General features: G+C 38.4%; 2 protein-coding genes across 4 annotated transcripts in view; both read left to right on the top strand.

The window, feature by feature from the left end:
* The window catches only part of LOC139121476 (sodium-dependent multivitamin transporter-like), an 82,498-nt gene that overhangs the window by 46,229 nt on the left and 23,583 nt on the right, over positions 1-12,686 (top strand). The window lies entirely within an intron of this gene.
* Positions 24-11,003, top strand: LOC139121478 (uncharacterized). 3 transcript variants are annotated; one of them, XM_070686378.1, is made up of 3 exons: positions 24-327; positions 5,037-5,206; positions 6,454-11,003. In XM_070686378.1, exons 1-3 carry the CDS (start codon positions 39-41, stop codon positions 7,111-7,113), a joined length of 1,119 nt encoding a protein of 372 aa, XP_070542479.1. In that variant the 5' UTR covers positions 24-38; the 3' UTR covers positions 7,114-11,003. The 3 variants fall into 3 exon arrangements, 1 of the variants encoding a protein (XP_070542479.1); XR_011549286.1 differs by lacking the exon at positions 24-327 and adding an exon at positions 757-837; XR_011549285.1 differs by lacking the exon at positions 24-327 and adding an exon at positions 762-1,166.

Genomic DNA, 12,686 nt, shown 5'->3' with positions numbered 1-12,686 from the left:
TTCCCACGACTGCCCAGTACAACTTCTTTTCCGCCAAGATGTACACGCCACGCAAGAAGCTCCGATTTTCCGACAACACACAAACCCCATCAACATCGACTGCAACACAAGATGAGGAGTACATTAACATCCGCGGGTATCCACACAATGTTTCATCATTACGTCAAAGTCCCAAAATGAAAGGACGATATTTCAATTTCACATTACAAACTGGTAGACATGAATACCACGAAACCGTGTGCTTCGTCACAGAAAAACACCAAACCATTTCCAATGCCGCGCAAACAAAAACCCCAGTTTCACTTCTGTCAGTCGCGAAAGCCGTAGGTAAGTGTGCAAATGTTTTACTTTTGGTATCCTCAACTTTTATCTTACTTTCTAGTCATAAAACTTCTCCAGACACAGTACGCAATCTTACCCATAATCCAACACTATTTGTATGCATGCAGACAAGATTCCACATTGGCAATGGATTCAACACTCTTCCAGGTATTGTCGATCCAAAACCGAAGAAAAGATAGGAAAAAAAATTTCCAAACAGGGTCAAAAATTAGAATCTCGGCTTTAATTTTTGAATGACATGAATCTTCGAATCGTTCATGCTATACAGATCCACAAAAAAAAAAAAAAAAACTACAACTGTACACCTTTCGAACTATGTCATACAAAATACAAGTAACTCACGGGCGTTTGAGACGGCAATCTAATGGTTGGAGGAATGAAATAACAGGATTGCGGTTTGTTATCTGCGCGTGCGCAGTAGTTGTTTTTGATTGTCGACCACGCCATTGTTGTCCATCTCGTGGGTACAGATTCCTGGGCAATCGCGATTGAAAAGTTAGTTTCACAAGACTAGTTGACGTGCACGAAGAAGGATTCCTTCTTAGTGATTGTAAAATGAAGAACACTTGCTGTATTTGTCAAACTAAGACCTCGTCGCCTTTTGATAAGGCTGATTCCTACGCACAAAATTTTGGTGGATGTTTGGGGCCGCCGCAGCGTATACGACTGGATATTTAGGCATGACATGTCTATGGCAAAACAAGTCAGAAGATTTTGACAGAACAGTGACAAAGATTTCCACCATTTACTTGACTCGAAGGGCCAAAAGGGAGGAACTAAGGGACGTAGACAGCTTGGTGGGAAAAGGCAGAAACTATCGAGAGGTACAACTCCTTCTTTGTGCATGGCAGCTAGCGATGAGACTATATGGACTGTGAACAATGTGTTGACCATAGCTTTGAATGTATAGCTTCTGCTGGTGCATTTGTATCGCTTTGCCCTGATGTCATCATCCAAATTCTCTCTTTTTTAAACGTTTCTGATGTCATACATTTTACATCAACTTGCAAGTTGTTACACACGTTTAATGCTGATCCAGTTGTTTGGCACAGGAAGTTTGTTCATGATTTCCCTGACAGAAACGCTTCACTGTTATCTCATAAGACAGATTTTGTCCAGAACACTACATAATGGTATGAAATTTACAAATTCAGTCTAGTATATGATCTCATGATTGCAAGCAGACCACTTTGCAAACATGAAGTTGAGATCTTTGCCATGAAATGTTCAATTTTCGGCGACTGGTTTCCTGTTAACTTCCCAAATGTTAATCTATCAAGGAAATTTAATGTGTTGACTTTAGCGATAGTGGGAAAGTCGGGAATCTGCAAACTGTTGGCATGGAAACAGAGCAAGCAACTGAAAGTATTCATTGTTACATCAACAAATTAAACAGGTGTATGCAACTGTACAAAATACTGCAAAGTGACATGAGTTACTGGTCAAAACACACAATGTATTCAGCAACCCAGGACTGCCAGATCTTGCCAAAACTCTACCAAAAGGAGCTCAGAGTAAGAGAATGACATAAAACTCAGTTCTGCCAGTGAAGTATGCAAGTAACAGACACTTCATTGTGTTGTTGAGTGCAATGAAGCACTTCATTGTAATAAAAATGTAAAATCAAATGTATTGTGTCCTCCTTGCTGGCCACTGTTTTGTGATGTGATTGTGTTGTTGTCATTGTCGTTTTGGATTTTAATTGTTGATGAGGTTGTTTTTGTTTAGTTGTTGTGATGTTCATTAAATGGCAACTTGTTTATTTTTTTTAAATATCTGATAGAAGTCGGTATCAAGTAAACTTGAGAGGTCTGCTCTTGTAACCTTCCCGCTACGAACTGTAGATATATTGTAGAAAGTATTTTTCGAAAGTGTTTCAGAGGTATCTAGGCAACCCCAAGCGTACCATAGATTTCCAGAGAAAAAATTACACAGGAAACCTAACAAAATCGCTACTGTCAGGGCTTTAAGTATAAGCTAACACACGCAATCTCCAAATGTAAGCTGGGAAACGTTAGGATATTGAACAGTTTTTTGTCGCAAGAGAGGAAAAATCGATGTGGCCAGAGAAAAATATCATGAATATTAATGAGAATGCATCGCTTCAGATCATAGGGTCAAACGTCACAACCACTAGATGACATCAAAGCAGTCCGTACGATCGTATTGACACGTATACTGGTGGGTAAAACCACATAAAAAGAATGTAACACCCGAAATAAGCTTTCAAAAATGGGAGAATTTGTTTAAATGGTGTCATTTTGATGCATCCATGCAATCAGGGGCATCTTAATTACAATGAACAATGACATAAATAATGACAGCATGTGTTCTGGCCTCGACAGAGTCACCGCCAACACGAAAGAGAATGCCACTGCTTGCAATGTAAACATACCAACTTCAACAATGAAAATGTTCAAAAAAAAGCATGTATACTGAAGGATTTATTATCATTTTGACGTAAAATATTATTTTTTCATTACAAAGACCGTTAAAATTTGAATATTTAATGAGCAAGTGAAAAATTCCGAAATCTTCAGACTTCCGCGGTCGATTTCAATGGCACTTGCATTCCAAGTATATCTGAACTTTTGCCTTGCCACTAAGAGTGCTGATTCGTTGATAATGGGGTATGGAATTATAAATAGGGGTGAGAAGGTTGTAGTGTGTGGATTTGTTGTTTTCCACATGGTTTGAATAGTTACTGTTGGTGGCGCGTTTTTTGAATATTTCCCACTGTCCATTGCGTGTAAATAGAGGTCACAGAGTTCATGCGCGATCGATTAGATTGTCAAGCTCTCAATGGCAATGTACGCTCGTGAACTGCGAACATGGATGACAAACATGTGTACGCCTACAACCTCAATTTCCAGCTCATGTCTATTTTTGAACACAGCATGAGTCATGTAATCGTGCCCTCAGTGGCAGGATGGTAATCTCCCAGCATACAAATCATGTTGCATCATCAGATTAAATACGTATTGTGCAGTACACATCTGTCATTTTCCAACACCACATGCTCCCTTTATAACCTTGATTCTTTCGTGTATGCAACCAGCAATTTATTACGAAGCACAACCTATTGTATAAATCATTCATTTTCGCTACTAAATGAACACAAAACCTGTTTTCCAACAATTACATCATTTCACCTCCCTTATATCTTGCTTGACTCTTTTCTTTGTGTCTGCCGAGAAGTCATCACTGGCTCATTTCATGAGAAACAAGACATTCACTGATTCACCCGCAATCAACCGCAACCTGCCCTATTTTCCTTGTAGCAAAAAAAGCACAATCCACTGTTTTTTTCTCTCAACATTTAGAGATTGCAACAAAACTTTCACACAGTTTTTTGAACGATTGTAAACATTGTTTTCCCACTAAACCTTTCATTTTGCCAAGTTGTTAACAAGAACCTGGACCAGAAACTTCATGGATTTAGTACATGCGACAGAACACCAATACAGCCCTTTACTAAAATGACATCATCCAAAAGCTTCAACCAGTCAATCATCTTGTATTATGCATAATTATTTATCAGCACTGGTAGTGCACAAGTTTGGGATCACCTTCGGACATGAAAGCCGTCTTTCAAAATTTACGAAATATTTTGGCATCCAATTACAAACTTTACTACAATTTTCACAACCCGCAGGAAATCCAGACTCACTGTTCTCACTGAATTACATTTGACAATTTTCCCCCATCTTCAAACCTGTATTTGTTATGTGACAATCCAACTAAACAAATTCCATGGCTAAATTTAGTCTGATTCATTCATCTGTGTTTTTCTCTTTTCTTTCAAACAATTCTTTACCTGACACAGCCCTGTAAACCAGTAATGCTGTTTGTGAGTGTCATGTTAGCAATCAGTGCTTTTAGCAGCTATTACGCTAGCTGTGTTTCTATAGCTACTTTTTCCACCACTTTTCATGAGCTGCCTTTGACTTTTACACTTTTTAACCCTCCACAACTGCTATGACAACCTCCATACACACATATCCACATTTGCCTTGAAGTAACATTTATGCCAGTTTGATTGACGATATTTTGAAAAGTTTCCATCCACATTACACATTGCTATCACACCCTTATCAACAGCTTTTCCAATATTACACACATACCACGGTCAAATATCTGTACAAAATTCATCAAATTTCCACCCTTTTTCTACCTTTTCTAGACAGGGACTATCTTGTCACCTCTATTTTTCCTTCACAAAACTTACACAATTCTCAATACACTATGTCAGTGCTGTTACATAATATAGACCTTTCAACTCCTACACACAAACTCAGATGATATTTAGCATCACTGGAACCAGTTTATGTTTAAGCAATAAACCACACCCAGTGATGGTATACCACAAGATTTAGACCAGTTCACGACCTATATGCACAAGCGATAGTGACTGCATATATGAAGTGAAGTGGTCAAAACAAGTGGTATACCATCGCTGGGTGTGATTTATTGCTATTATATCATAACACTATATTGAAATTCTGGCGTTGAACGTCATAAACAGAGTTTTGCTTAAGCTGAGAATATACAACAGTTCTTTTCACATCTCGACCAATCAGATCGCTGTATTTGCACCATCATTATACTGGTATGACATAATTAGAATTGGAGAGGTGACCACTCACATTAGCCTTATTACCACTACTATAACAATATTTCATTTTCCACTTCAGCTCAAACTACAACTTCTTCTGAAAACGAACAGTTCGATGTTAAAATCAACAGGAAGGCAAGCATTCTTCCAGTCAATAAGAAAACACTCCAATTCCAACACAGACAACCACCATCACTGCAAGAAGTAACTATCAAAGACGTACTGAGTACATCACTCACAGAACAAGCTGTAAGTATATATATTACAGTCACAAAATAATTTTCCCCAGTTTGCATTGATATTTGATGTACACTCCCTATGCATAATCTTACTAAGAAATATTCAAAATATCCTAAAATCTCAACATCTGTACTCTTGTCATTTTTGATCAAAAATCTGTTTCTTCTAACTTTCTTGTCAGATTGCTGTTACCGTTAGTGCACACATCGCTGCAAGTGACAGTCAATATACAATTTCCAATATTTTTATAGTTTACCCTCCTTCCTACCAAATTGCAATGTACTGACACAGTTTACTGTCCTTCCTACAAAGTTACCAATCCCCTTGTATGGAAATGGCCAGTTTCTTCGCTGGGTGGGTGGTGGGGGATGTATTCATGTGGGTCACCCTGTTTTTGACTTTGGTGATGGGGGGTCACCATGTTTTTTAATTGCCCAATAGACGGGGGGCAGTGTGTTTTTGAATTTTGACATGGCTCATACTTGCAAAAAATGCATTGTGGCAGCCACAAATTTCATCATTCAGTTGCATTTTTCACCTCGCCCTTTGGGCACGTAACTTTAATTATAATAAGACATAATTTTCAGAGCTCCTTCCTAGTGCAAACCTTTCATGCTAGGCGACTGATGCTGTATGTTGTGGGTTCAAACCCGATTGAAAATTAGCTGTAATTTCATGCGTTTCACGTTTTTTCATATCATTATTTTTACTTCCGGGTTTACGAAGCTCTAAAAAGTCTAGGGTCGGGGGGATGAAATTGGGGTAGGTCAGGTAATCACAACATCACATATTTTTGATTTTGGCCTTACAGTCACAAAATAATTTTCTCCAGTTTGCATTCATATTTGATGTACACTCCCTATGCATAATCTTACTAAGAAATATTCAAAATATCCTAAAATCTCAACATCTGTACTCTTGTCATTTTTGATCAAAAATCTGTTTCTTGTAACTTTCTTGTCAGATTGCTGTTACCATTAGTGCACACATTGCTGCAAGTGACAGTCAATATACAATTTCCAATATGTTTATTGTTTACCCTCCTTCCTACCAAATTGCAATGTACTGACACAGTTTACTGTCCTTCCTACAAAGTTACCAATCCCCTTGTATGGAAGTGGCCAGTTCTATACATGAATTGATATAATTTTCAGCTTGATGATATGCATGCAGTGCCTATTGTCACCTTCCACTCTAGAGAAACCTTAAACATGTAATCAGCAACTCTTCATTTTTTACGTTCTCTTTCTTTACAGGTTACTATCAGAGCCAAAGTCACCTCTAATGCAGTTGCTGAACTCAAAACAGCACGAGATGGTACCCAACTGACGCTGACGAAATACACGGTGTGTGACAAAACTGGGTCCATTGAAGCAAATACCTGGGGAGAAACAAGTCTAAAACTTAACCAGTCATACCTCTTTGAATATGTTATTACTAAGTCATTTGCTGAGAGCAAAAATGTACAAATAGGTTCCCGTACTATCATCACTCCTATTGACGACATTGGGGAAATTGTTGAGATCCAAAATGAACAACCTGTCACTGAAACAAGTGCAGGAAATGTTCGCTCAATAAAAGCCATTCTGATGTGCCACTGCACAAATTGTAAAAGACCAGTGGAACCTCTCCACTCTCAAATAGTCAGATGCACTGCCTGCGACATGAAACAGGCATCAACATCACTGTCAAAAAATATGCAAGTAACCTTGCAGATCACAGGATGTAGTAATACATTCACCATATCACACCACGTTATACATGAGTTCTTGCAGACCAATAAAAAGGAAAACCTCCTAACCGATGCTGAGGATTTGGAAGACTACTTCCTCATCAATGTTTCAAACCTCCTGTTGGAGCACACACCCACCTTCAATGTCACCTCGATAACATTACCACCACCACCCAAGACCTAAACCACATCATGAGTAGCCAGAGAAACTCTAAGAAATACAACTGTATCCCTTTAAGATATAAGTGAAGGATTGTTTAGAAGATGCCTTCGTCACACGCTATCAAAAACCATAACAATTACTCGGCTTTCATCAATTTACCATAAAACTTTCGTCAATTCAGATATAGATACTACACATGTAATTTATGATGTCTAAATACAACACCTGGTGAAAAGTATCTATATTCTTGCAATTAGGGGCAGATTATTAAGGCAAAATAATCCTGCAATGTTTCACTCATATAGATGTACTATTCACTTTGCCTCAGGACGGGTACAAAAACGACAGCATAAGTTACACTTGCATTCCTTTTCTAGAAACCACCGCCATATGGATGCCGAACTGCTACCTTTTCCGGCTAAAATATCCACATTCAAAACCCCGTTGACATTTTCCAGTACAAAACTCTTCCATATTTAACGACATGGCGTTTAACCAACTCCAACTTACCAGCTTACTTATTGGTTTGTGTCTTCTTGGATGTAGTAAAGGCAGCTTAGGAAGCCAGAGGCTAACCGCTAAGTGAGTCTGATACTGCCAAATCATGCCCCTACTGTCATGTGACCTTTGAAGAATCGTTTACCATCATTTTGTTGATTGCTGCTTTATTATTTTGTAATACTTGTCTTGCATCGACATATATCATAGCATTTATTTGTGGAGACTTTAAAAACATCGATGTTTATATTTCATCTCAGGTAAACGTGATGATTTACTTCCTGGCAACTACATGCTATCAAACACTACTTGTGCTTTGTTGTTTCGTCATATTTGAGAGAGAGACAGGGACAGACAGGGTCAGAGGGTTGCAAATACACAGACATAAAGAAAGAGAGACATCAGCAATTGTGCATTTGTCCATTTCTACTAGCATGACATTGTTTGTGAAACTCTACAACACAATACACATTACTTTAAATTGTTCTTTATGCCTTGGCGCATCTACTGTGTGATTTCCAGTGGACTCTTTACTGTTTGTGTTGCCATGACATTGTTTTCCTCAATTTCACACTATGTTATTTCCATTTAACAGTTTTTAACTTTTATATTAGATTGATAGATTGTTTTTTCTAAATACTACCAGGTACTACAGAGTATACACATTGTACTTTCACCATTCAGAAGCAGTTGTCAACTTTTTAGTCCCCACGGCTTTGTTGTTTGGTCGGACTTGAGAGAGCAACAGGGACAGACAGGGTCAGAGGGTTGCAAATACACAGACATAAAGAAAGAGAGACAGCAATTGTGCACTTTTCCATTTCTACTAGCATGACAAATTGTTTGTGAAACTCTACAACATAACACACATTACCGTACTTTAAATTGTTCTTTATGCCATGACGCAGCTACTGTGTGATTTCCAGTTGACTTTTTACTGTTTGTGTTGCCATGACATTGTTTTCCTCAATTTAATGCAAAACAATGTTAGTTCCATTTAACAGTTTTTAACTTTTATATTAGATTGATAGATAGTCTTTTTCTAAATACTACCAGGTACTACATAGTATACACATTGTACTTTCACCATTGAGAAGCAATTGTCAACTTGATAGATTGGGTCATGTCCGTCCGTCCGTTCACGCAGATATCTCAGACATGCCCTGGTCAATTTCTTTCAAACTTTGCACAAGGATAGTACCCTACCCCATACAGATGTACGTCATTTGTTACACACTGCAATCAAATTTGGCCATGTTAGAGGACTTTTTAGTTTACACCTCTATAGACTCCCATGTATAAGGCACTTCTCCATAGACTCCCATTTATAAGTCAGTTCTGCATAAAATCCCATGTATGAGGCCAAATAAAATAAAAATGTACTTTCTCATCGTATTCACATTGCAAAAAAGAACGATGCACTGCCACAGTTTTTAGCCCCATGGATGAAGTCCAGGGGCTTATAGATTGGGTCATATCCATCCACTCACGCAGATATCTCAGATATTTTGACAAAATGTCATGTGACCTTGGTGACCTTTGACCTCAAATATACATATTTGTCCATAACTCTGTAACCACAAGTGCCACACCCTTCATACACAGTATGATGCGACACCTTATGACACCACATATTGTACCTCATTAATTATTTGCATATCTAATTTTGAGCGTGCCAATAGAGGTCTGATTTTTGGTATATAGGGATAACTTAGCAATTTTTTTCACAAAATGTCACGTGACCTCAATCACCTTTGACCTCAAATATACATATTTGTCCATTACTCAGTAACCACAAGTGCCACACCCTTCGTATATGGAATGATGGGACACCTTATGACGCCACATATTGTACCTCATTAAATATGAACATATCTAATTCTGGGGAAGCCAATAGAGCTAGAGGTCTGATTTTTGGTATATGGGGATAAGCATGTGGTATAATTTTTTGCACAAAATGTCATGTGACCTGGATGACCTTTGACCTCAAATATACATATATGTCCATAACTCAGTAACCACAAGTGCTACACCCTTCATATTTGGTATGATAGAAGACCTTATGACGCCACATACTGTACTTCATTAATTATGCAGATATCTAATTCTGAGCAAGCCAATAGAGTTGGATGTCTGATTTTTCCTATATAGGGGTAACTATAGGATAAAATTTTTTTGACCAAATGTCATGTGACCTTGTTGACCTTTTACCTAAAATATACGTGTATGTCAATAACTAGATAGCGATAAGTGCTATGACCTTTTTATTTAGTAAGATGGGAGACCTTATGACAACACAGGCTTTACCTCATTAATTATGCACATATCTAAATCTGGGAAAGCGAATAGAGCTAGAAGTCTGGTTTTTGGCATATGCGCATTAATTAGCAATACAATTTTTTTTCAAAATCTCACATGACCTTGATGACCTTTCACCTTGATTGTACATATATATGCATAACTCAGTAACCACAAGTTCTACTCTCCAGTTTTGATAGGATATTAGACCTTAAGATGTCACAACTTGTACCTCATTTATTGTGCGCATATGTATTTCTTGGCTGGCCAATACAGCTAGAGGTCTGATTTTTTTTCCTGATTTAGAACCATAACATAGACATGCACCTTATGACAACACATGCTTTACCTCATTACTTATGCACATATTTAATTCTGGGCAAGCAAATAGGGCTGGAGGTCTGGTTTTTCGCATATAGGCATTAATTAGCAATCCATTTCTTTTCAAAATGTCACGTGACCTTCATGACCTTTGACCTTGATTATACATATATATATGCATAACTCAGTAACCACAAGTTCTATACCCTCCAATTTCGATAGGATATTAGACCTTAAGACGTCACATCTTGTACCTCATTGTGCGCATATGTATTTCTTGGCTGGCCAATACAGCTAGAGGTCTGATTTTTTTTCACAATTTAGAACCATAACTTAGACATGCCTCATGTTTTTCAAATTGGGAACAACGGCATAGACCTACGTGCCCATAGATCTCAACATATACACTCCAGTGATACTTCTTAATGACCACATTTCCCTGCCCAATCAAGACTAATACTACTATTATAAGTTGGGACTATGTCACTGTCAATAACTTGTTCATTTCTAGCATGACAGATTGTTTCCGAAACACTACAACACAACAGAGAATACTTAAAATTGTTCTTTATGCCATTGAGCATTCACTCTGTATTTTTCCAGTTACATTTTTACTGTTTTATTTACCATGACAATTCGTTTCCTTATCATTTCAATGCAACACAGTTTACTTTGTTCCATATGCCACTGAGCATCTATTGTGTACTTTCAAGTTATATGGTTACTGTTTGTGTTAACATTGACACATTGCTTTCCTACATGCTACCAAGCAATAAAGTCAAAATTTGCACATAGTACCAGCGTGTTCATTTTTAGCCGGATGCCGGCCAAATTGGCCAGCTACTTTCGTATTTTGGGCGACTACTTTTCACCACTGTTTCGCTCTCAGGCCCGGAAATTCTGGTTTTGATAATAATATTTTGATTTTTTTGGTGGTCTTGCCAGCCAGAGATAGGCCTAATAGTTCAGTAGTGTCAATGTGGCCAACTATATGTAGTCTAGCAATTTACACAGTGAACTTGTTGCTATCACTGTAGTACCGCGATCAGTGAACGTGTTGTACTACACTGGGAATCGTTCTCAAGGTCAACCTTCCTTGCCAATCACAGGCTTAATTATTCCGACGTTCACATCAGGTATAGCTGAAAATATTTGACAGACATACAATTACGTTATGCCTGCGAATAGCCAACCATTTCCGAATGAAGCCGACTTTAAAATTTCTTTCGCTCAAGCCCGGAAGAGAAAGTCAACACTTGAGAGCTTTGTTTTCTGCATAAGTGTAGGGCCTTGTCTGATGTGTTTGGTAGACTTTTATACACTGTATCAAATGCATGAAATTGCTCAGAAATGTCTTCAAATTTTAAAAAATACTAAACACCCCCCCCCCCACCCAGGGAATCTGGTTCCACACAGAAGCTAACCGCCTACTTTTTCTAAAATTTCCGCCCACTTCAAAAATTTTTGAGAACCCTGTATTACCTTCAGTGTCAAGTAATTTCAACAATGGCAACCGCTTGGGCCCCGCAAACGCTGCTTGCAGCTTTAATTATTCTTGATTTTGAAAGAGAGTGATTGAAAGATCCCTTGAGGAAAGTTAGAGCAAAAGTGTAAGTCTTTCACTTTCGAGGTGCATACTACCTTACGGAGGCATCATGGTCCAGTGGCTAGAGCAGTGGACCCCCACCCAGGAGTGATGGGTACCTGGTGGGACAGTGGTCATAATGTGTGCCTTTAGCTCTGCTGCGCTTTTCGCTGCACATGTGAGCTGTTGTTTGCTCCCCAGGGAGTTGAGTGGTATCATATTAGGTCCAGTGACCAGCGGTAATAATAATTGTAAAGTGACTTGATCACATGTACTTGTGGTATATGCGCCATATAAGAACCAATATTATTAGGGGCCCAAGCCTACCGGCTGGGCCCCTATTGGTTTTATAGGAATTCAACTTTCTTCTTCTACTTCTTCTTCTTCCGCTCTTTTTTTGTCGACCTAGAACTCAAACACCGCTTACCGCAAACTTCTGAAACTTGCAGGGCTAATAGGTAACTATGAGATCTCGTGCACCTGGGTATACAATTTTGATTGGTCACGTGACCTGGCGGCCATATTGGATTTTCCAAAACCTAAAAATGGCTTTTCCAGAATACCCAGGGGTCTAGTCGATTTGAATTTTTTGTATAGCAAGCATGGCCTAAGGTCTTAAGAATTTGCCGATAAAATCGCATGCGGTCACGTGACCTTGGCCGCCATATTGGATTTTCGAAAATATCAATTTAATCTTTAAAAATCTTCTTCTCCAGAACCAATACACCGATTCGACTGAAATTTCACATGTAACATCTTAAGTGTGATCTCTTCAAAGTTTGCGAAAGGCGTTTGGATCGGTCACGTGGTTTGGCCGCCATATTGGATTTTGAGAAAATCGTGTTTAATCTTCAAAAATCTTCTTCTCCAGAACCAATACACCGATTTGACT

This window comes from Ptychodera flava, chromosome 21 (assembly GCF_041260155.1).
Source record: "Ptychodera flava strain L36383 chromosome 21, AS_Pfla_20210202, whole genome shotgun sequence".
Taxonomy (NCBI): Eukaryota; Metazoa; Hemichordata; class Enteropneusta; family Ptychoderidae; genus Ptychodera; species Ptychodera flava.
Note: the sequence above shows the minus strand (reverse complement) of the source record. Positions and strands in the feature narration are given on the sequence as shown.